This window comes from Natrix helvetica, assembly GCF_964273705.1.
Source record: "Natrix helvetica genome assembly, chromosome: 2".
Taxonomy (NCBI): Eukaryota; Metazoa; Chordata; class Lepidosauria; order Squamata; family Natricidae; genus Natrix; species Natrix helvetica.
The window spans coordinates 260,805,509-260,831,829 of record NC_138552.1 but is presented as its reverse complement, the minus strand read 5'-3'; the positions used below and the strand labels follow the sequence as shown (position 1 = coordinate 260,831,829).

At 39.6% G+C, this 26,321-nt stretch overlaps 1 protein-coding gene across 4 annotated transcripts in view; it reads right to left on the bottom strand.

Annotated features, from left to right (window-relative positions):
• Positions 1–15,673: 15,673 nt before the first annotated feature.
• CCDC85A (coiled-coil domain containing 85A) overlaps positions 15,674–26,321 on the bottom strand; it is a 161,823-nt gene continuing 151,175 nt past the window's right edge. Inside the window, exon 3 of one of the 4 annotated variants that reach the window (XM_081944289.1) lies at positions 15,674–16,032. In XM_081944289.1, coding sequence (XP_081800415.1) covers positions 15,983–16,032 — 50 coding nt within the window. In that variant the 3' untranslated portion in view covers positions 15,674–15,982. The remainder of the gene's footprint in view (positions 16,033–26,321) is intronic. The other 3 variants (XM_081944288.1, XM_081944287.1, XR_014174636.1) reach the window with 3 other exon arrangements.

Below are 26,321 nucleotides of genomic sequence, written 5' to 3'. Positions count from 1 at the left end.
AAATAGTAGAAAATAATAGAAAATAGAGAATAAAATAGAATAGAATAGAATTCAATTCTTTATTGTGATTGGACACACAAGGAATTTGTCTTCGATGCATACGCTCTCAGTGTACATAAAAGATATAAGTGATAAATTATTATCATAGTCATCATAAACACATTCATCATGAATCATAAGATACAATACTTAGTGATAGTCATAGGATACTAAATAAGCAATCAAAATCATACTAGGAAACTAAATAAAACAATATAAATCATAAGTTACAAGCAATGAGGTTATAGTCATAAGTAGAAAAGGAGATAGGTAATAGGAAGGATGAGAAGAATAATAGTAATACAGTCTTAGTAAATAGTTTGACAATGTTGTGAGAATTAGTTGGCCAAACATGCAAGAAATTTTCACAGATAAATTGCTCAATGCTTTTGGGAGGAAACAGGGTTTTTAAAAAATGGTCTGTAATAACAATATAGAAGGATCCTTACAAGATAAGACTAAAGATGTCTCTCAGCCCTAAATAAAGAACAAGTGATCTTCCTAGTCAATGTATTATAAAAGCAAGGATGATGGGGGTTGTAATTCAGCAAGATCTGGAGAATCATAGGTCTCTTATCTCCTGTTCTAGAATCACATTATATTTCCAACAGTGGAAACAGTTGGAAGTTAAATGCCACATATACTATATTTCCTTTTTCCGATCCCCAGTATGTGGGACTAAAGTTTTGTTTAAAGATTTGTTATTTAAAATGAGAAATTACCATTAGCTTATATTGTTTTCCATAAATGAAGACATTTAAAGTCCTGCTTTAGCATCTAACCAAGCTTTCTGAACTATCTCCCTCTCCAAAACCATACATCTCTAAAGAAAATAGTTATGGACAATGTTTTGACATTTCTCGAATGTAATATAAATCCATTATTAGAAGAGTGCTGACAAAGGGAGACAACACTAGTTCCCAGTAACAAACATTGGGCCAACCTTTGCTCTATTACTGACATTACAGCAGCAATGAAAGATGAAGGCTTATCCTTGATCTTTCTAAAATTGTGGATACTAAAGTAAGACTTTAACTGTGCAGTGGGTTTTTTAATCCAAACCAAGCAAGATGAACTCCATTCCCCCAGAATAGCAAAAATGATCCATTAAGGTTTAGCCTGCAAGATGAAATAATGCAGGCTTTTTTTTTTCATTTAACATATAAGCTCCTCCATTCCTCAAGCTACTTGGTCCAGTTTTTCAAGATGGCATTTCCTCTTCTATTGAGAGCCTGCTTTTCCTTGAGACATTTGTTGCTGTTGTTAGTTGAGAGGTCATGTCCGATTCATCCATGAACAACGTCCCTGTAGGCCATCCTTTACCATCCTCTGGAATCCATTTAAACTCAGACCTACTGCTTCGATGACTCCATCTAGCCATCTCATTCTCTGTCATCCACTTCTTTTGCCCTCAATCTTTCCCAGCATTAGGCTCTTCTCCAGTGAGCCCTTCCTTCTCATTAGGTGGCCAAAGTATTTGAGTTTCATCTTCAGGATCTGGCTTTCTAAACAGTAGTCAGGGTTGATCTCTTCTAGCACTGAATAGTTTGATCACATTGAAGTCCAAGGGACTCACAGGACTCTTCTCTTGCACCATAGTTCAAAGGCTTCAATTCTTTGGCACTCAGCCTTTCTTATGGTCCAACTTTCACAGCCCTACATTGCAACTGAGAAAACCATAGCCTTGACTATACACACTTTTGCTACACAGACTATATGCACAGGGATGGGTTCTGGCAGTCACTACTGTGCACGCATGCGCAGTACAATAAAAATTGTTCTGCGCATGTGCAGAAGCAAAAAACAAGATGGCGGTGCCTATAGTGCTGTCCGAAGAACCAGGTCAGGAGTGTGACAGGTCTGAGTCTGACAGTTCCAACGACCCAGGCCGCCAAACCACTACCAGTTCAGCCGAACCAGGCCAAACCAGTAGGAACTCACCTCTGTATACGCATGTTGAGACATAAGCCTGTCCAAATAACTAAGACATATTAACAAGGATCCAGACATTTTATTGTTTATATAATATATTGTTTATATATTATGGTTGCTGTATGGAAATGAAAGGGTGGTCTTTTCAAACCATACTTTATGGAAGTATTTCTCACTTCCTTCTCTCTCACTCTGCAATGTTTTCGTAACATTCATTGTATTTTTATATTTCCTAGATGAGCAAGGTATATTCCATGTTTGCTCCTGGGCAGATTGAATGTAAAAAGATTAATGATGATGACAATGATGATAATAATTACCCTTCATGTAGAGAAAGTCATTTTGCTGTCAGAGATGCAGAGTAAGTGTCTATTCCATTAAGAGTTATGTTCAATGAACTTGTGACAGTTTTCTCAGCCAAGCAATGCCATCTAGTCAATCTTGGCTGTTTGCAAAAGATTAGGAAAGTTGGACCAAGTAACTACATGAATGGAAACCTATCAGAAAATTCCTGGGCTGTAGCTTAGGTAGTAAAGTTAACATCCTCAAGGAAGGATGCCAATGGCAAAACATTTCTGTATGGTTGCCAAGGAAATGGCACTGGCATAACCCTGAAGTCACCAGGAAATCACTCAGCTCAAAGAAGATTTTAATGTACCTTAACGGTTTTTTACAATGAGCAAAGTAGGATACTAGATATATTTAAAATAAACAATTAAGTAAACTTTGTGGGAACCAGAGATCTCTCTAACAGAAATATTTGTTATGTGAAGTGAAATCTTTTTATAACTAATCCTTCTAATACAGCTTTTTGCAATGTGGTACTACTCTCCAGATGTGTTTAGATTGCCCTTCTCACAATTTCCAAGAAACATAACCACACTAGCTATATTTTCTGGTGAATTCATTCTATTAGATCCCACTAATTAAATTCCACAAACTTCCCTGTATCTGGAAGGCACAAAATGCAGAGACACCTCTTAACATAGAGTTGAGAAGATTTGACTGCATCACAGAACTCTTGCTGATGTTGTAATCGTCATTGAAATAAAACATGCCAAAAGCTTTGCATGGTTTGGAATATTGCTGTATAAATGCATCATTGAAATAAAATGCGTCATTGAAATAAAACATGCCAAAAGCTTTGCATGGTTTGGAATATTGCTGTATAAATGCAAAACATCCTTGTTTTTCTTTTCCTTTTAGATATACTTGTACATATTTGCCATCTGTCAATGCAGCCTTCCTTTAATCTAATTCTACTCTCAGGGCAAAACATATCTTAGGTCATTATTCCTCATCATGAATTGTGCCCAGAGACACAGCTTTCTGCAAGTTATGCTTTCTTTTCAATTTAAATAATGCAACTTATGGAAAATAAGTTAAATTATTCATATATGTATGAATATATAGTATGTAAATGTTTTGGTAAGATGATTATGATGAACAGGTTTTCAGGAGCCTAATTTGCAATAAAATACATTAATAAAGCAGGATAAAATGTGAATTAAAGTATAAGAATAAGACGTGGCAAGAGGGAGAGATAAAAGCCTGCTTGTAAATCGTGTACAAAAACAGGAAAATGTCATAAGCCCTAAATCACAGAAGTCCAGTAAAGGTTCCAGTAAAAGTCCTTATGTCAAAAGCCCAAAACACAAGGTTCAGCTTAAGTTCGTATAGAGACATGTAGTCAGTACCTATGGCCTAAGACAAAAGGAGAAGTAAGACAATATCTACTTATAAGGCTTTCCTCAAGGTAACCAATAAGAAATGAGTTAAGTGATTCCGTGTTGTGCTACTTTTGAGAATGTATAAGAATGTGTACTTCGATAATGAAGGTTGTTCAGAACTTGCAATACTAGCCTTTGATTAGTTTTCTGAACCTGGCTGCCAATAAACTTCTCCTTGAATCTCGAGACATCTAAGCCCTGTCGTTTTCTGCAACATTAAGACATCTCTGCTTCATAATATTAGATTTTACTTGATTGTATGTTTTTACTCCCAATTACATATTGGGGAATCATATGCCATTTAGTTGTTCATAGTTGTAGGTATAAAATGTATATGTACAATCTGCAGATTTGAGCAACATACTAAATAAATTAATAAATGAAATTACAGTCATGTTGTTTCCCCTGTTTGCCTGTTCCTTGTCTCGTTACCTTGAACCATGGCTGTTTATTGAAACATGGGAGGGGGGATTACAATGTTTTAGTGTTGGTGAAAAGAGAGAGAGGGGAAAAGGGAAAAAGGAAGGAAGGACCAAATATTAGTCATTCCATTCCATTTCCATTCCAGCCCTTTTTGTCTTAAACATTTTAAAGTATGCTTTAGATATGAATGCAAAATTAAAAATGGGACTGAGCATTCTGTTTGCAAGAGGGATGAAAAGACAATGGGAACAGGTGATAGAACCACCAGCTACTCAAACCATTCATATTCATTTTTTCCTCTGTCTATGAACTTTCCTTGAGATTCAGGATTTCAAGCACTTCCTAGTGAATCAAATGGGGACCATTGCAATATATATGGAAGCCACCATGGGAGGACAGGAGGGAGGTAGAGCACACTAAAAAGGGCTCTTTCTCTGTTCCTTTATAGTCATTAATCAGATGAAGAAAGATAATGAAGAGATACAACAAAGGAATGTGTCTGTCAAATCAAGAATAGTCTGGAACCAAAAGAAGCAAACAATTCTCAAGATAAATTCTGAGGATGTCACTTCACTTAGTCTCTAAAAATCAAAGACCCGTCCAAGATATTCCATTGGCACCTCCAGGAATAAAAATATGAATGCAGTAGACATTAAGGTCAAACTCAGATAGCCACCATCCATTTATTGGTCCAATCTTCTCATTTTCAGTCTTAGTTAAATGTGGAAGGTAAGATCAAATACCTTCAAAGCCCAGCAGATACCTAGGAAAGGGTGAGCTGCAATATAACCATTTACAGTGTTTATGTTTATGTAAACACCCTTTAAAAGGTTTCCTTATCTAGTACCTTGTTAATTTCTTATCTAGTACCTTGTTAAATCTCTTGTTCTGACAGTCTCCTGTTGATTTATGTGTCCTTGCCTGGGAATTACTTCCTCAGCTTTCATCATACTCACTATCTCCTCAACCTCATTGATTCTGCGAGACATTGAATCAGACCATGGACTTGAGAAATGAAACAATGAGAAAAACAACAAAGGAAAACAGAATGAGTGCTCTATCCACATCTTTTTCCTGTGATTCCTATAACCTAGGCTCAGGTAAGGTACACATGGCGTTCACAATTTTATATGACTTTTTATATCAGCAATCCATTATGGTACAAAGTATTTTTGTAAAACTGCCTATTATTCCTTTCTTAACGGGATGGTGGAGGGTGGAGTTAATGTGATGAAGTCTAATGTGTTTGGAGAAGGCTCTGTGATCCCCTTTTTATGGTCCCTGTGGGTGGGTGCTTGGGAAGAGGATATCTCAGTGACTTCACTTTTGGAATACAGAACTTAGTAAGGCTTCCCTGTAACCAACTTAATTGTCTTTTCAGCACCAAAGTCCCTTTTTTTTCTTAAAAGGTAAAGGTTTCCCTTGCACATATCTGCTAGTCATTTCTGGCTCTAGAGGACAGTGCTCATCTCCGTTTCAAAGCCAAAGAGCCAGCACTGTCTGAAGATGTCTCTATGGCCATGTGGCCGGCATGACTAAACGCCGAAGTGGCATGGAAAGCTGTTACCTTCCCACCAAACATGGTCCCTATTTTTCTACTTGCATTTTTAACTTTAATTTTAGCGGCCCTAGGGACTAGAACCTCCGAACTGCTGACCTTTCTGATCGACAAGCTCAGCATCTTAGTCACTAAGCCACTGCGTCCCTTTCCCTTTTTTCTTACTGGCCTTTAAAAATTAATTTACAGAATTAATGCTGCCTATTCATGTTGCCATGTGATCCATTAAATATGTTTATTTCTGCTGTTTCGGCTTCTGTTGCTGTCAAGCACCAGGGAAATCGGGAAATCTAGTCAGTTCAAATAAATATAAAGGTTTATTGCAAGCTTAAACTCTCTACAACAATCTGAACTACTAAAGGTCAAAGCTAATGGCGGTAGATAAGAGTCAACGTAATTCAAGGTGGGCTGGACTTAGGTCTCTTGTGGGTATAAAGGTACTTGAAAATGGATGCATTTGATTGTTTCCCTCGGGCTTAGTTCCTACATTGCTCCGTAGCTGTATTAAACAATTTTGAGTTCATATTTACTCATTACTAATGTATCTCACAGAAAATCTCCATTGTGCCTTAATGTAACTAACCTTGGTAAAGCTTTTAAACTGAAAAGTAGAAAAATAAATTCTCAAAATAAAAAAATAACAATGCACATTTCCCCTCTTTTTCTATAGATAAATATAGATCTCATCCATTTTGTTATCTGGGAAATTAACTATTGCTGGCAGCTCTCAGAAACCGAAGTAGATGCACATTCATGGTGCTTGAGAAAAAGCTCCACATAGGGCTGAATATGCATGCAGATAATCAGGCAATCTCATTATAATGGTTTTTAACTGTGGAGTGGGCTAATATTCTGCACCACTGAATCAAAAATAGGAAGTTTCTTTTTGACAATAGCCAGCCACATGTTCTCCAGGAAGCTGACAAGCAAACCATTAAGGCCATTGACCTTCATGTTCATCTGCAGGATCTATCCTTCAAGGGTATAAAGCTATCACATTTCACTGCTTTTCTCAGTGATACAGAATTAGAACTGATCTGCATCCTATGGAAATAATTTTGCCTTCAGGATCACCACCACCACCACCTCCTCCTCCTCCTATCTTTCCATATCTAATCCGAACTGCAAATGGTTTGTTCAGTAGTAATTAAGACTTGTCATCAGAATCAACAACCTTGCTGGTTCTAAGGCCTTCTTTGAAATTAATTTCCCACATACACAGACTGACACAAACATACATATTTCAGTTATGGACTTATTTTAACTATCCCAGTGTATCAGCCACTATGTCAATATAAACCACAATTCATAACCTTTGATTCTGGGTCTAATATTGTCTTAACCTAATTTTATGTGGCTCTTGACCTGTTTTCAAAACCCATCTTCAATAAATTGAGACCTCAATTGAGAATGATATATGAGACTTTCCTAGTAGTCTGTTGCCTAGGGAAATCAGAGATAATTAGACATTTAAGACACAAAGTAGGAGATGTTAATGAGTAAATTGGATGATTTCACTTTTCTTCTTTTTTTTTTACTCACATGGTAACTTATTTCAATCTCATCTACTAATTGGCATGTGGCCCAAATATTTTCTCCAAGGGTAGATAACTTTCTATAGTTGCCTTTAGTTATAAACATGTGGACAGAGGAGCAATAAGTGTTTGGTACATAACAGAACTTCCTTCAGATTTAAAGTCAGTTTTCTAACAACTGATAAGCTTCACTAAAGGAAACAATTACATGAAGTATCACAGAAAGGGTTTTTGGGGGGAAGAGAAAGACTATTCTATAGAAATGGTATCTCAGACATGCAGCCCATAAAACCTAGTATTATTATTTTGGATGGCAAAATAATGCCTCCCTAACACTTATAGAAGAATATAGACTGGATATAGGGCCAGGGTGGCGAAACTATGGCACGCATGCCGGAAGTGGCATGCAGAGCAATCTCTCCAGGCACACAGAGCCGTCAACTATTGGTCTTCTGGGTTCCAGCGCATGGAGATGCTGCCGAGGGGTAAGAAGCAGGCTAATATAAAAATGAGGAAACAAGTTCCTTGTCCAAATGGCAGAAACAAGAGTCATTTGAGGCTGAAGAGCTAATTCTCTACAGAATTTTTCCCTTTAGGCTGTTCCTTGCTCACTACCCAGTAACTGTCCCAGATCATGAGTTGTACTATGGGCCAGTTCTACCCTCTTCTTGGCAATTACTGTCCATACTGGTCCAGTTTCTTCCCCAGAATGGCTGCTTTCCATCTGTGATAGAACAATGGTAAAACTTGGACCCTATCTATCTGTGCCCTAAATTCAGTTGGGTATATCTGTTTAATCATTCTTGAAGGACATCTCAACATGATTCAGCTTTCCTATCACCTGCAGTCATAGCCAAAGCCAGCAGACTTTGGATTTTTCTGAACCATAATCAAATCAAAGTTTCCACCTTGTCTTGGCAGAAACTAATATCCTATTTGTGAAATGTGTGTCATTTTGGCACTAATTGAGCTGAAGATGCATCTGTCCACCCTTATCATCCTCATTTAGTGCCAGGCATGTTCCTCCTCCCCTGCATTAGTTGAAGCATTGGAATACTCTTCAAGGTCAGGAGCCACAACTGCACCTAATCTTCAAGAAGGAATAATGAGTCTAGAAGGAACCTCAGATTGTGCATTTGGTCTGTCTGGGTCAATGTGATCCCATCTAGCACCAAAGATAGCACAGTCCTAGAACCAGTAGGCTCCAAAATCCACATACATTCAATCTTGCCAGAATTCATCTGAAGCCTGTTATTTCTCATCCAGTTCCTCAGAGTTTGTAGACTCTGGGATATCTCACTGAGTGGCTCCATGTAGATGTTAAAAAGAAAGAAGAGAGCAACAGAACTTGCTCCACTTAACATAGCAGGGGCTGTGGGCATAACCTCTCCTCCCCAATCATTACCAACTGAAATCAAACACACACAAAAAGGTGTGTGCATAACATCATTCTTCCCACTCCCAATTCTGTGAGCTGATCCTAAAGGATTGGTTGATGCCATTGTAATGTCAAGTTGGGACAAGAAGGATACACTTTCACAATCCTGCTTATGCCAGAGATCATCCCTCTAAAAGCACAACTGATTCCCTTTCCAACCCATACTCAAATCTGAATCCTGACTGAAAAGGATCCTAATAATCCGTTTCATCCAAGAGAGCTCATGTCATCTGAATCGGAGCTGGAAGTGGTGGTGGTGCAATCTGCAGATAAGGGTGATGTGCTGCTGCTTTGCCATCTTTATTGCCACAAGGTAGCCTTAATAGTAGGGACATGGTGGCTCAGTGGCTAAAACACTGAGCTTGTCGATCAGGTCGGCAGTTCAGTGGTTTGAATTCCTAGTGCCACGTAATGGAGGGAGCTGCTGTTACTTGTCCCAGTTTCTGCCAACCTAGCAGTTTGAAAGCAGGTTAAAAATGCAAGTAGAAAAATAGGGACCACCTTGGTGGGAAGGTAACAGCATTCCGTACACCTTCAACATTTAGCCATATGTCCACAGTGTCAGGGGAAGATTTCACCCTGAACTAAATGAGGTCTTAGATCGCAGCGTTTCCAAACAGCATTATCTTTAAGGTGCGAAAAAAGAAATAAAATCCCGGGAAACATATTCTAATTAAAAACAAGCTTTAATACAAAAATAAGAAATAAAGAAATAAAACAAATCTATCTAATTGTTACATTTTGGCAGAAAACAGTTTGTCTACCAGCTTCCTGGCAGACGGACAAAGATCAAAAGGGAAGAGAAGTCTCTGGAATGTGTAAAGAGCAGGCGCAGTACATCATTGCTGATAAGACCTTATGACCTGCGCAGTAACTCTTTCAGTAACTCTTTAGTTTCAGTTCGGCTAGCAAACATTTAACGCAGTGACACACGGAGACATCTTTGGACAATGCTGGCTCTTCAGCTTAGAAACAGAGATGAGCACTGCCCCTAGAGCTGGAAATGACTAGCACACACATGTGTGGGAACCTTAAGCCGTAATGGTGGCTTTAACTCCTGTTTGGTTAAGTTCATTCCTGGTTGAGCACTACTGATGCTATAGATTTTTGTTCTTCCATTTCATCTACCTCAGTTCATCCATGAACCATAGGGAGTGATGAAATCCACAAGAGGGGAGTGTGCACAACCTGATCCAATGCCTTAGCTGCCCCCTTATTTCAAGTGGCAACGGAGGATTAGGGTTAGGGTTGAACGGACTATGTAGCAGAGCAATGGCATCACCCCCAGCACCTTCTGAAAACTATTCTTGTCCATCAATCGCTGTGGGTGGGCTGATCTAATAGGTCCAACCTCCCTGCAGTGGTTAGTGGCACTAGAGCAGGGATGTCAAACTGGGGCCTGCAAGCCGGATGTGTCACACACAGACCACACCCATTCTGACTCCATAATGGCAATAAACATTGTGATACATCATGATACATCATGTGACGCAAACAAGTTTGACACCCGGGCACTAGAGAATCCCATAGAAATCAGTGCATAACGTGATCATGACAAGGAAGACACCAAAAGCTTCTCCAAGTTAAAGTCACACATCCATTGTCCCACATTGGGCTCTGGATGACCTGGGATAAGCCCATGGCTGTCATAGTAGCCATGAACTCCCAAGCTATTGAAGATCCATTCCTAGAGAACCAAAACTGAAGTCCTCCAAAATCCTAAGTCCCCCAGACTCCACTGCAAACCCAGAAATGGGAGTCAAGATGCTCAGGCAGGGAAGTTGTTATACAGCAGGAAGGGTGGTCTAACAGCAACCATCCCAACTGATCCCTGGAACCCAACTTAATGAGTCTCATATCCAGAAACGTGGTGCAATGCCCCGAAGGTCAATGATAGTGTTGATAGTGTAGCCATCAAGCCAAATATTGTTCCGGTTAACAAAAATCGCTACCAGATAACTAAGCAAACATAAGTGGCAGGTTTGCAGTAATTTTGGAGTTACTTTTTTCCAGTCTAATAAAGTTGTTGAATGGCATATCATTATACTCTCATTCAGTTTTGACTCATTTTACAAGAGTCTATGAAAAGACTTCAGTGTTGTAACCTCAGGCTAATGAACTTCATGTGATCTTTATGATAATTTGAGTTTGAGACTCATGCTGTAACTCAAGCATGGTTGATCTTTGCTTCTGTGAGATCCAGAGTCAAGAAGGAAACCCATTGCTTCCTAATTTAAAAATCAATGCTTTATTTTCTAATCTGAAATTCTAGAGGACTGGCATGGGGTTGTCCTTCACAACTCACCAAGGGCTACAAAAAGAAATGTAATGGGGGACCCACAGTAGCCGCTAGGCTGGCCTAAACATCCAGCATCCCAAAGAAAACTTTCTTAAAGGGCTCTAAAGTCCTGTGAAACCGTACATAAGTCTAAGTGTTATTGCTATTGCTAAAGTACCTTAGAGTCCAGCCAATTGCATAAAATGGGAGCAGCCTAAAGGTGCAGTGCAAAAGAACCCACCATAACCTCAGAATAAATCAGGCAATTGATTTTGAGATTAAATATTTTATTACCATTGCTAAAATGAACACATATGTTTGGTATCCCCATTATATGATGAATTGTAAAAAAATAGTTTTAGTACAGTATCAAAATTTACATACTTATGTCAAAAGGCCAACATCGCTCAAATTATCTCCTGCAGAACTTGGCTAAGATCTATCAAACAACAAAAGTTGCTCTCAATCCTCAACCAGGGAAAAGTACAGCTTAGACATTTCTTCCTTGAATAGTAGCCAGTTGCAATCAATTATTAGACTGAATGGAATATTTAAACACTTTGTGATACAGCATTAGGAAACGAGACTGCTATTCAATGAAAAGTAGTTTAATATCCCATTGATCCAGAAAAATACTTAAAACTTCTCTAGAGTCGTTCTTTGGGTCTAGTCCTTGACCGCGGGCACAAATTCTTTGAGGGTCTCTCGCTTTCGCTGTTCTCATGTAATAATAGGAATACAACAATTTTAATATAAATAATGAAAACAACTGTGTTACCTAGCATGACATTAAAAAAAATCTGATTGAATTACTAAAGCACATTTTTGATAACCTTTTTTCCCTAGAAAAAAAAGGAGCTGATTAATGCCACTCTATTATAGGATAAAAGGCTGCACTATATTAGTGCTGGAGCCATCTAATACTCACCAACATAATAGCAGAGAAAAAGAAAAAAGGAAAACAAACAGGACAATATCAATTTTCAATTAAACCTTTTTAATCATCCCAATCTTGGGAATTGTTGCATTCCTATTGTTGCGTTAAATACTCAGGTATGATTAAAAAGTCAAAGCAACAGCATTTTATCACAAGCCTGTTGCACATTCATACAAATATTACTGCATTTTTATATATACACAAAATAGCTATCAGACATTTTAATACACAGAATCTAATATTATACAGTGGAGGGGATAGGAGGGAAATTTTAATGTAAGCCCATCTATGTCCAAAAACTCAAGCAAAATGAAAAAGCATTTTCAACCTCAGATTAATGAAGGACATGCTTTCAAGAATCCTCAACATTTCCTCTAAAATGAAGTGAACCTCTGCAAGAAAAGTTCTCCTGAACCCCAAATAAATATAGTGTTATTCTGTTAGCCATACACATTTGTGAAATCAAGTATTATCTTATAAAACTGAAGAACCCAGCTCCCTGGCATTTAGAAGGTAGGATTGGATTAAAGATTTCAAATGCTTAATATCTATAGTAGCACAACCCTAAAACCCACATCTGCAAACAAGCAATTGGAAAGGGATTTGTTGAACAACAGACTATGATGAACCATTTCAGGGTGATGACGTATGGGCTCGGTGCAAAACTCTGCAACTGCAGCAGCACTGCTACTGAAATCAATTTCATGAAATAAGGAGCACCGAATGCAGCTAATTATTTTCAGGTACTTCACAAAATTTCTACATGGAACAAAAATGACATCATATGGCAGGAGTTGAAAACCACCCTAAAGGTCAGCTGGAGCGTCAATTGCACTGGAGCACAATTACTACGTAGGAAATTAGTATAATCAGATAAGAAATTAGTCAGGAAAGAGAGGAGTGGGCTATACTTTGGTTCAAATTATCCAGGATCCAACCTAAAATTAATCTTAATTATGTCTATCAGAGATCTTCTAGTCCGATGATTAAATAGTGTAGCAACCTTCAGCCCCCAAATAGAGTTTTATTTGTGTCTTATCTAAAGGAACTCACAAAAACTGGAAGCATAATTGTCACATCCAGAACACTTGGATTCATAGGACCTCTAGAATCCAGCAGTCTATCCTGAACTATACTTGTGGTGCAATGTACAGTTAGGTTATACTTAAATTTACATCCTGTACGCTCTCTGTAGAGAAGAGGCCTTCTGGCTGCTCATTCTCTCCATAGCAAATATGATGTGGATTTGTGTCAAAGACCATAGGTTCCACAAAACACTCTATACTTATCAATATTCTGAGTAGCTGGACTTGACAGGAATTTGAACTGCGCTAAGTCTAGTTCTCTGCATGGTACACAGTATCAAAAGAAAAGGGAGCAAGAGGCAATTGCTCCTCAAGTCACAGCAGAATCTTAAGTCTTCAAATGCTGATGAACAGTAATTTGATTTGTCAGGAAAGTCTTACAAGACTAATGAAAATGCTAGGCAGGTATTTCTTGATTTTCAAGAAAGCAACTGACATTGGATACTTTGGTAATATAATTATCAAATATGGGTTTTAATGTTGTGTTTATTAAGTGATCCACAACTACTTTAAAACTGTGTTCAAGGAGTTAATTCATTAATGGTCCACATTAAAAAAAATCCAATGGGATGCCACAGAGTCTAGTCCTAGACTCATGTTCTCAACATTTTTTATACATAACTTGATATCACGAAAATTTTCATGATAATGTTTTTCAACAATATCGCATATATAAAAAAGGCCAAAAGGTATTCATTATCATCAGAAGATATTAAAAAGGATTATGTTATGGGGTAATAGATTCCAGTTGAATATCAACAAAACAAAACAAAAGCTTCCTTAATATAATTCCTATACAGAATAAGGGTTAGAATCAATGGTCTCATAAGCACCTTTTAATTCTTTGATTATTATGCTACTGTTCCACAGTATGGATTTCAGCGTTCAATAAACTGCGCTTAACTTCCTCAGTCTTTAAATTAATTTATCGGAATCAAAATATTATTCTTTTTTCATGCATTTTCCTTAAAGCCATGGAATGTTTTGTATATCAGCCTTCAGTTTTGAGTGCCAGATTTTTGGAAGTGAGATTATTTCAGCATCTGTCATAGTCGTAATGGGTTTGTCATTTGTCTCTAAGATTAGCCCAGGTTTTACTCAGGAGCTCCCTGAAATATTTTCTTAGCACTACCCAATTTCACACTATTTTCTGATCCACTTTTCCAGAAGCAAAATCTCCTTTCCTCTTTCTAATTCACCTTATTGTTTCATCTACTCTGAAAAATACACAAACATTGTTCATCCAAAGTGAAAGTATTACCAACAGATAAGAGTTTGCTTGTGTAAAGTCCTGTTCAATTTGTGATACACATAACTTATTTTTGATACCCAACATAAATTGTGTTGGTTATATACTGTTGGTTTTCAGAGAAAAAGTAGTGGCCAAGGAAGGGAATGTATGCTATTTGAGAAACTGTTACTGAAGGTCATAAGTCAACGACATGGCCATCATTTAAACTTTTGGAGTAACTTTTAATGATTTCCTTTCCTTAAATAACTTGTCTTTGTTATTCTCTTTAACGTAGTCATGATTTCAGCTGAAGTCTCATTCCAAGACTCTTCACTTTCAATTTAATATTGAATTTATAACTGAGAGATGAGAAAACTATATCCGTAACGTTTTTCCAATTATTTGTGACTTCTCTGAAAATTAGTGTCCCTCATTCTGGTGATAGTGTCTATTTTTTCTGCTTTACCTCTCAATCTATAATTATCACCCCCACAGCTACTCCTATCATTAGCATTAAAATCTTTCTTGGTGTATTGCTTCTTAGCCTTGTTTGCCATTTTCACAGTATATCCATCCATTCTTGTCTGCCAATCATCACTATCCATCCCATTTCCATCAGTCTCTAATTCAAATTGATTAGAAACAGCATGTGCAGCTCCATGTTCCCAGAGCACAACTTTCCCCTTTTCAAGTTTTTCTGTGTGGGTTTGTGTGTGCGTTAAAAGTAAAAGCCCACAAGTTTGATATCTGAGCTTTTTGGTTTTCTCTTTAGATATCAGCATTCCCCTATCTATTTATTAAAAAAGAATAAAAATAGATGCAGTGTTCACTCCACAGATCTAGAAAGAGTCCCTCCCTTCCGGCATTCTCCTTGATGTATATGTGTGGATCTCCAATCAAAATTTAGCCATGGATACAATTGCAGCTACCAGGCACCATGTCTCAGAGCATTACTACAGGTACCCTGTCTTCAGTCTGGCTCAAGGATCTATTTCATCCCTGAAAGAGCAGCACAGGATTTTGATGCCCTGTTACTAACAGTGCCTTAGGACTTGGCTGTACTTTGCTAAAGTGGGAATATTTCTTCTAATAAGAGAAAAACCAGTTCTTTAGAATGCAATCACCAAAGTAGATAAGAATAAAGTGATTCTTGGTCTATGTTTTTAGAGCAATGAGGCACCACAATTTTAGTGCTTATATGTGTAGTTTTTCTCTTGCTACACTATTGGCTCTTTTGAGACTTGAAGGTTTGGGGCATTTAGCAATAATCCTAATATTTGGACAGAAAAAGGTTTCAGCTAGTTGGCTATTCACCATTAGTCAATATTTCATACAATAAAATATAATACTACTTTTTTAAAAACTGTGAAGACCAAGAGCATAGTTCATTGGAATCTCTTGATTTCTTTTTTTTTCTTTTCTTTCTCTGAACCTTCTCTGAGTTTTCCATCTGGATTAATGTGAACAATCTTGATGATTGTTCTCTCTCTCTCTCTCCCCTCCCTCCCTCCCTCCCTCTGTATGTGTGTATGTCTGTGTGTGTGTGTGCATGTGTGTTTGTATTGAAAATGCTTGTGCAAAAGCAGAATGGAGTATATTAGTTGCAGATCTGGATACATCACACAAACGTCTATGAAGAAAAGACTTCTATTTTCCAGTGATGGCCTAGAAAGTGTTTGGCATTGTCTCATTACTACTAAAAGGGTTGCTGCAATGTCCACTGATACTTGGAATCCTTCCTTGTTTTGACAGCCATTCACATTGGCCCTTTGTATTGGCTTCCAGACAAGTGCTGTCTAATTCCAGGACACGAGCCTGCAGCATCTCCAAGTTTCCTCCACACAACCTGAAAAAGTAAACGGGAAAGGCATGTTAAGTTACTTATTTTAGAAAACAGAGATTAGGTACAGAGGGGTTTATTAGACAGACAGTATTATGTAGTGTCATAAAAATAAAAAAAACCAAGTTATAGAACTAACAACTAGCTTTTACTGCAGGGGTGTCAAACTCACGTCGTCATGGCAGCATCACGTGATGTATCAGGACTTTTTTCCACTTCGCTAAACTGGGTGTGGGCGTGGCCAGTGCATGACACATCGGCCCACAGGCTGGAACTTTGACAGCCCTGTTCTACTGTATGCTTTCGCTGGGAATTCCTTAGAAATTTCTTTTTTATTCTATTCTATTCTGTTTCTATTCTTATTTCAATTATTTCTATTTTTATTATTTGTTATAATTTTTGCAGATTGCTACCATGTGACATAGCTTCATGTGTGTCTTTTCTAGCCTGGTGCCCTTTAAATGCATGGGCTTGGAACTTCACAATTTAAAGTCATCCTAAGTCTCTTGTAAGAGATAATATAATTCTTTGTAATTGCTCTCAGTGTAAAAGCTAACTCCTCTTTGAAAATGTATCCTTTAAATCAGTGGGTCTCAACCTTCCTAATGCTGCGACCCTTTAATACAGTTCCTCATGTTGTGATGACCCCCAACCATAAAATTATTTTATGTTTTCTGTATTTTTTCAAAAATATGTGTTTTCCAATGGTCTTAGGCGACCCCTGTGAAAGGGTCGTTCGACCCCCAGAGGGGTCCCGACCCAAAGGTTGAGAACTACTGCTTTAAATAATGAAATATGAGTTTTTAATATTTTTATGTTGTAGTGTTTATCCTTTGGAGCCCTTGGGAGATCAGAATGATCATAATGAACTTTATTGGCTTTTCATAAGGTACCAAAGGGCTGATTATTCACATTTGGATCAGGGTATTAGGGGCTTGACTGCAAGAGGAAAGGAGGTACTTGGACCTTTATATACTGACCGATATATTAATAATTGTTGCAATTTCTTGTTTATTTAGAGTTAATTAGCTACCTTCTAGTTTAATTTATTGTCAGACACCCAAAATGAAAACAGTAATATGGGAATCCACATAAATTGTTGAAATAAGTAAAATTAAATTAATCAATTACACATCCAGGGATATTTTTTTAAACAATTAGATTTTAACCTCTAAACCTGATAAACAAGGCAAATGATTCAAGAGGATTGCCATATGAGCCATAAAACAACAGAATTATGAAGTCAGATTTCTGCCTTTTTATCAATTGAAAGATACAAAATTGTTCTTCCAACTAGAAGATGCTTGATTGTTCTTCCCTTTCTACGAATAAAAAAAATTGCCAAGCCAAACAAAAAAATATCATTATATTTCTAACAGAAAAAAATGTTTTATTCACACCAATGTTTACTTTGAAATGTTTATTTTGAAATAAACATTAGCCACTAATATGTCTGCTTTACTACTTTTTAAAATAATTGCTTTCAGGCTTTTAAGAATACAAAATTATAATAACCTTATAATAACCTTAAAGGAAGAGGCAAGGAGTGCAATCCTCTCTTTCAGCCCCCAGGGTTCAAGAATGGCCCAGTGGCTAGAGTGCAGTACTGCAGGCTACTTCTGCTGACTACCAGCTGCCTGCAATTTGGCAGTTCGAGTCTCCATCCATCCGAGGTGAGTAAAATGAGGACCCAGATTGTTGGGGGCAATATGCTGACTCTGTAAACTGCTTAGAGAGGGCTGTAAAGCACTGTGAAGTGGTATATAAGTAAGTACTATTGCTATTTTAATTTTATTATTGCTAGTCATCTTGGCCATCATTTTGTAGCAGAAAAGCAAATCTAAAGGTATTAAATTAATAAATATATATTACTATTGATTTTAATTACTTTTATTCTAATTATTTATGAAAGGCATCAATAAGCTTCATTCTGTTTTGTAAATACCAATACTTGAGTGGCTTATGAATATAACAACTTTGTACTATCCATGATGCATTTCATAACAAATTGTTTCCAGCTTAATGAGGAACAGAAAATGTTTTCCCAAAAGACAATGCTGGATGATAATGCTGATATAGCAAGAAAGTGACCTTCAGCTGATGAGAAAGGACAGACTGCACAACTGAATATGCAGATTAAAGGGCAACCAGTTGTCTTGTGAACTTTACACTATCTATATGCACAACAATGACTGTATTAAATCCTAAAGCCCTTTTAGTGCTCTGAAAATGATATTGTTATTTTAAGATGAATGCTATGCAGTACATAATTACTATATAAATGCAATTTACATATAAAAGGTTTATTCCAAACCAGTGAACTTGTTTTTATGTGCCATTAAATTCATGTGAATTAGTTCAAATTATTAACTTGACCTGGATATTTTAATATAAACTAACTGCAACTATTTATCTTTGGAACCAACCCAGAGATGTTATCATGCCAGAGAAGTTCATTAGTCTATGATCATATTCATAGGATGCGACCAACACACCACTGTATGTGTATAAATACATTACACGGACCTCCTAGCTGGTGGGATCAATGACAAACGAATGTTACTTTGCAACCTAATTTCTAGAGATCCTGGGGTATTCGTGGTGTAAAAGTGGGCATTGACTTTTCTTCTTGATTGCACCATTAAAACATAGCAAAAATGGCCAGTGCTGTCCTTATAATTAGCAGGGAATGCTGCACATGATTTGATACATAAACACTCTGTGAAAGTCATAACTCATCAAAACCATGATGGAAAGTGGAGGTCAGCATTTAAACTAGATTGCCTTTTCCTTTTTCTTACTTCATGCCTTGTCTTCTTTAGCTTATTGTTTTTAAAAAAGTAATTACTTTTCAGAAAATAAACTAATATTTTACTGATGCATATTTGAGCTGAAGGGGTCAGTTTGGTATAGTGATTAAAGCACCAGTCTAGAAACTGGGAGACCATGAGTTCTTTGGCACAAAACTAAGTGGGTGCCTTTGGGTTAGTCACTCTCTGTTGGCCTTAGAAAGAACGAGGGAAGGGCAAACCACTTCCACTAATCCTTGCCAAGAAAATTGTAGGGATCTGTCCAGGCAGTCACCAGGAGTCAACTTTGACTCAAAGACACACATACACACACACCAAAAAATGGTGTTGATTTTTCTTGTTGTTGTACTTTCCTCTTGGCTTAACAGAGAAATAAATGGCATAAGTTCGCATCAACATTATTAATAAGTAATTTATCCCTCTCCTTAATCAAAAGCTTGACAATTCATATGTGTGTGTGTGTGTGTGTGTGTTGTATTTGTGCTGATAAATAAATAAAGGGGGACTAGTATAAATCTATTTCAAGCTATTTAGCTCTCATCAGCTAGCCATACCCTTACTGGGATTTGAACCTGGGCTGTATTCCATATTAGGCAAACACATTAGCCACTAAGCCACAGGCTCTCCTCCTTATCAGCTGAGCCAGGGAAATAGGTATGTATTTGTGTTACAACCCCTGGTATGCCCAAATATGTATATGTTGTATTTGTGCTGATAATATAACAAAGGCAACATTAAAAATATGGTTTACTGCCTGGATGGTCTCCTGGAGTGAGCTGAAAGAAAGACAAAGGGATGTATATACACACATACATACATACATACATACGTACGTACGTACGTACGTACATACAAACATATGTGTAAAAAACAGGCAAAGCTTTAATTGCATCATCATGGCTACAATCCTAACTTTTTTAAAACCACATTCTGAGGGATAGCCCTGCCTAAATCATATTATTGTGTTTTCATGAGCGTTTTGACATTCTGGAAGATCAGAAATCATATCTGCAACTTCAGTTTTGTTTCCATTTCTTTATGTAATGGAAAAGGAAGTAGCAAGGAAGCGGTATTGATTGGCAACTCTATCTTCTCATTCAGTCTTTTTAATCATTATACTTTGAATGTGCCTATTCTAAATAGGAATGTCCTAAAACAAATATATTACCATATATTGATATTTTATGACTAGCCACTGAAACCCACTAAAAGAATGAAGGACCTCATTTTCAAATCAAAGTGCTGGTTATAAATACACATTAGCTACATTGTTTTAGGAATTATATCCAATGTATCTAAAAGAATAGTTGTTTTCCCAATAAATTATATTTAATTCTACCCAAAGAGCAAAATATTGAAGCTATATTAGAAATTAAAGTTTCCTTTAAACACAACCTTTAAACATACCATTTTCATTTAATACTGATTTCTTAGAAACATGAGCTTTTCCTTATAATGAGGGAAACATGTTAGGAAAAGGTACCCGAATTAAATCCAAGAGGTGGAGCATCAGTCTTGCTGCCAGAGACAATAAACAGTTGCAAAAAGGCTTCCGTTCTGATGTTAAAATAAAAGTTCAGTTCAAGCTGTGCTCTGTAACATACTGGGAAGTTTCAGACAAGTTCCCACTATCTAGGGAATATTACAGAAAAGTAGAATACAAAAAAAAAGCTACTATTTTTTTTAAAAAAATACATATTTCTTTAGGCTTCACTGAGATAGTACAATTACATAATTATAAATCTTACTCTGATTTTCTTACCCAAAATTTATAACAACACTTTTTATACAGTAATTTTAAATGTGGAACCGTTTATTGACACACAAGGAGGATCTTCCAGATCTGTAATTAACCAGGACCTCCTTGGCCAGTGAGGGGTGACTAATATGGGATGCCCTCCAACAAGATCTTCCTGATCACCGGAGGTATCAGGGGGAGAGGAGGAAAGGTGTATAATAGACCGGGAGGCTAGCGGCATCGAAGAGCATCCGTCCCTTCCATGCCGGAACATTGGAATCTTGAGAAGAACCGGGGGAGGTGAGTGTTTGCTGGACTGGCGAATAGGTCCACCACCAGAAGACCAAACCTCTGGGTCAATTGGTGAAATAGAGATGGATGAAGCCGCCATTCCGAGTTGCTGATGGTAGTTCTGCTTAGCCAGTCCGCTGTCACATTCTCCTCCCCTGAGATGTGGTCCGCTCTCAACGATTCGAGGTGGCATTCTGCCCATCGCCCTAGGGCTTCTGCCTCCAACATCAGGGCTCTCGATCAAGTCCTGCCCTGGTGGTTGACATAGGCCTTGGTGGCAATGTTGTTCATCAGTATTAAGATGTGGGATCCTTCAATGAAGTGATGGAAGTGGTGCAGAGCTAGCCTGGCAGCTCTGAGCTCCAGCCAATTTATGTTGTGGGCGAACTCCGCCTGCGACCATCTGCCCTGTGCCACGTGAGTCTGAAGATAGGCACCCCAGCCATACAAGCTTGCATCCGTTGTTATGACCAGGCATTCTGGTTCTTTGAAAAGGGACCCCCTGTTCAGAGCTGCAGACTGCTACCACCAGAGCGACCGGATTACCTGTGGAGGAGTGCTCACCACCCTCTTGGAGTTGCTGGCCTTGCATCACTGAAATGGGAGAAGGAACCATTGAAGATTCCGTGCATGCAGCCATGCCCAGGGAACTACTGCGATGCACAAGATCAGTTTCCCCAGCAGCTGGGATAGATTGACAAGAGGTGCTGACTTGGACCTCCGGATCTGACTCACAAGGGATGTGATGCTGTCCATTTGCTCCTGTGTGAGGAACACTTTGCAGAAACTGAAGTCGATCACTGTGCCCAGATGCTGGATTCTGGGGGTGGCTTCAGGTGGCTCTTTTCCAGATTGACAGAGAATCTGTGTTGTTCGAGATGTGGATAGTAACCCTGAGATCCCAAGATGCCTGTTCCCTGGATGATGACATCAACAGGATGTCATCCAGATAACAAACGAGTCTCACTGGACGAGATCAGAGATGTGCAGTGACAGTGGCCAGAAGCTCGGTAAACGTCCTTGGGGCCGATGATAGGCCGAAGGGAAGAGCCTTGTACTGCTAATGCTGGTCTGCAAAGTGAAACCTCAGAAACTTGCGATGCGCTGGATGAATGCGAACGTGCAGGTATGCCTCCTTCAGATCGATTGACATCAGGAAGTCACCCTGCCTGATGCAACCCAAGATGGTCTGAAGTGATTGCATCTTGAAGCGCTTGTACGCTAGATGAAGGTTGAGTTTCTTGAGGTCCAGTATGGCTCTCATCCCTCCCGAGGACTTTGGGACCAGGAAAAGGATGGAGTAGAATCCCTTCTGCTCCTGGCCCACTGGAGCCTGGTTGATGGCTGTTATGCCCTGCCGAAGCCTGATCTCTGCCTGCATTGGCTGATGTTTGTGAGCTGACTTGGGGAATGGGCAACAGACAAATGTCTGTGGAGGGTCTGAGAGGAAGTCTAGGATAAGACCGTGACAGACTGTGTTCAAGACCCAGGTGTCCGTCATTGTCGCTCCCCACTGGTCAGCGTACAGTTGTAACTGGCCACCTATGGGAGGAGACCGTTGACAGTCACTTATTCCTATGAAAGATGCGGTTGGAATACCCCCCTCGGAAGGACCTGACCTGTTGTCTATTTTTGTCCCTAAACGCCGCCCTGTCCTGGGTATGATCCTCTGTCTGGGAATAGGAATGGTTAAATCTTCCAGAAGAAGCTGGAGGGTCTGTGTTCCGAAAGGGCTGCCTACGGACAAAGGAGTGACACTTGTGTTCAGACTTCTTGGTAATGGCTGGTAGAACCTTGCATTTATCCTTGGATTCTATTAAGAATGAATCCAAGGCCTCTCCAAAAAGCTTTCCCCCTTTGAAGGGAGCAGAAGCAAGCTTTCACTTGGCCTTCATGTCTGCCTGCCAGTGTCTGAGCCACAATAGACAGTGTGATGTAACACTGAAGGCTCTCAAGGAAAGGCATTAAAGGAAGCATCAGCTGAGTATTCAACTGCCGCAATGATTTTATTGACATCCTGGCGCAGTCTGGTGTCATTCACTGGCAATTTGGATTGCTGCTTACAGAGCCAGAAGAGGAATGCCCTACTGAAATAAGAGGATGAAGAGGAGGCTCCCATGGCCCATGCAGTGGCATGATGGGTCTTATGGCAGGCCTTTTCTGCCCTCTTGTCCTCTGCTTTAAGTCCTTCCAGCAGGTCAGCTGGAAGAACGGAATTGGAAGTCAAGGCCACTATGGATCGTCTGCCAGAGGAAGCTTCAAGAGATCCTCAATGCTGCTTTCCTTGGAATAAAGCTTCTTGTCTACCCCACTCGGATTGGCTATTGAACCCGGCTGAGCCCACTGCCGCTGGATGACATCCAAGAACAGCTGAGGGGCTTGCACCAGTTCCTGGGGAGGGGCATTTTCCTTGAAGAGGCCAGCACCTGGATCCTGGGATTCAGAAGCCTCCTTACTGCTCTGCTCTGTAGATTCCTTATTAGCCTGGCCTGGGAGACTCATCTGAGTGGAAGAAGCCCTGGCTTTGGTGAAGATGGCTTTGATCATTGAGGGCTTGAACAACCCACAGAAGGCGGGTGGATCAGGAGAAGGATTTTTGTCCTCAGACAAATCTGGGGCCTCCTGAGCCCCCTCTTCTGTTTCGGACTCCCTGCTTACGGCCAAGGAGGCTGGAGATGATGAACACCCTGCCCGGTCCTTAGAACCTGAAGCCTGAGTTCCAGGCTTGGATCGTGCCTGACGCGGTAGGCTGTGGCCTAGCTGTCTCATCCCCTCAGCAATGCCCTGAGATATCGTGTTAGCGATGATCTCTCGCATCTCATTGGACATATTGTGGCCCTGGTCCTCGGCTGGCCGATGGCTCTTGAGCCTAGGTGCAAGGAAAGGTCTTCCTCATCCATGAGGGAACAAGCCTCCTGTAGTGAATCTCCCCCTAGGGAAGGACCTGGGGACCCCGGGGACACCCTGGGTGGGTCAGAAGAAAAATCAAAGTCCCCTTCTTCCACCAGAGATGGTGAAATCTCTCTATGGCGAGGAGGCAAAGGGGGACCGGTGGGAACCTCTGCAGGAGGAGAAGGAGGCCGTGCAAGTTTTTGGGTCTTCTGGATTTGCTGCTCTATAGCTTTCTGGCTCATCTCTGCTAGCTTCTGAGAGGCCTTGGACATCCCCTTAGGTTTGGGCTGTTTGCCCTTGGGTAGGCGCCCTTTAGCTACCCGTTTGCCAGCAGGTCCTGGCCTGCTATGTTTAGGGGAGGAAGGACCTGCTTGATTGATGTCTTCAGCTGCGCTTCTGGAAGTCATAGTAGCCGGAACAATCTGGCCAACACCACAGGACAGTTGTGAGGTTGAAATAGCAGTCAGTCAATTAAGGTCCTAATGTCCTGGTCTCTGTCCGGGAACGATGGTGGTGAGGCTGCAGCAGGTCAAAATGGCACCTTTGACAAGTTCAGTGTGCCCACAGATCCGCACTAATGTCAAACAGGGTATGGCCAATTCAAAACCAAAAAAAAACCCGTAGCCGCTTGAAACCAGTCATTTTCAGGAGGGGGGAACTTGCCTGGAGACCCAGAGCAAGGTCCTCAGATTAAATAACACCAGCGATCTGCAGGAGACAGGCAGCGGCAATTCAAATGGCCAATAATTTTTCACGGCCTTTTTAAACTTCAAAATCGCCACTGCATGGCTCGGAACAGCACTGAGGACTGCTTGCCAATCAGAAAAAGGCTTTAGGAGCCTCCGGAGCTGTTACAAGCTCTCTGATGGTGTTTTGGGGCTCCCTAACTTCCTACCTGGCCCCAGGCTCACCAGCAGCCGCTGAACGAGCCCCCGCAGTGGTGCCTCAACCGCGTGGTCACGGAAGGCAACCTCATTCGAGCAGCCTCCTCCACGCAAAGAAGCTGACAGGAAAAAAACTTTCGAACTGACAGGAAACTTTTAAGACTACCACTATCACAAAAATAATAAAAACGGCTACACTAATCTAACTGTTTGCAGAGTCCAACCTGCTACTCAAGGACTGGAGCTCCCCAACTGCATCCTTTTAGGGCGACTGAGTTTTTTAAACTGGGCCTCTAAAGGGAGCAAGAGGCGTGGCTACACAAACTTTGAACTTAGTCCTTGGACAGGACTAAGCTGAAATTAACCCATGCTTGGACACTCAAAGCAGCGCCTAGGAGAACTGGCTTGTTTAGATTTCTTGTTAACGTTCAGAGGACTAATGAAGAGAATAAGTCATCGAACTCTGAAAAGATGTCACACTAACCTATTCTCATTGGTTTCAGAGTGCAAGACACAGAATAATGCTTTTAAAATGAAGAAAGGCACATTCTACTAAATGTTAGGGGGGAAAAAACCTTCCCAATAATAAAAGCAGTGGCTAGTGGAACCTATAGCCATAGGGGTTGTGGGCTTCCTTCACTTGATGTGATCAAGGTCGAGGCTAGACAACCATCTGTCAAGGAAATTTTAATTTGTATTCTTGCCCAAGAGATTGGAGTCAGTAGTTTACATGGCCTTTCAACTCTATCAGGCAATGATTTGGAATTTGCCTTTTTTTTTTAAACAGCAGCTGCACATTGGGTGGACCTTTCCATTGAACATAACTCAATATTCCTTTTCTGTTTGATTAGTATGGGAGTTGTTGAGAACCAAAGCTTCTCAGGACAGAAAACAGGGTTAACAGTAAGTTGGTCACTACAAAGCCAGGAGATAAAGGGGGAAAATGTCAATTAAACCATGTAAAGGGTGAGATAATGAAGCTTCAAAATAAAATTACAAAAAGTATTTTAGGTTGACAGAGGCCAACATGAATATTTTACGAGTCTGTTTCCAGTTCACAACAAAGATTCTTATCTAGGTATGCTGCCGTTTTTCTATCAGAGAGCTTAAGTGTCAGAGAACCTATGATGTAGACCAGATCAGGAAAGAAAACTACAACACTACTTCATTGAAATACTTCACTGAAATATTCTGTAGTAACACTATCTTATCATCCTGCATTTTTCTCCCCCTCTGTCTTATACTCCAGGGACTCAGAGTCTTTTAAAAAAAAATATTTTCTCACCTCCATGGATTTAATGCATGCTTCTGTACCTGCTGTGACTTCCGGATGGCTTCTCCAAGGTCATCTCTATGGCTCTCTACATTAAACCGTGCATAAATTTAGAATCTAACCACATCAAACCACACTAGATTTAATGTCCAGGAAATTCCCTGAAGTCTTCTAGTGAGCCTGATAGTCATTGATAATTCATACCCCATTAATGTATAAGTTTAGATTTCTGTTCTGCCAACATGCATCCTTTTATAGTAGTTTATACTTTACTGAATTTGCCATTTTGAAGCTCTAACCTAATAGAGAGAGTTTTTTTGGTGCCATTTACAATGCCTTTTTGATGTTACCACTCTCAATAGTTTAGTATCATCAACAGACATGGTCACAACCCTGTTCAGCCATAA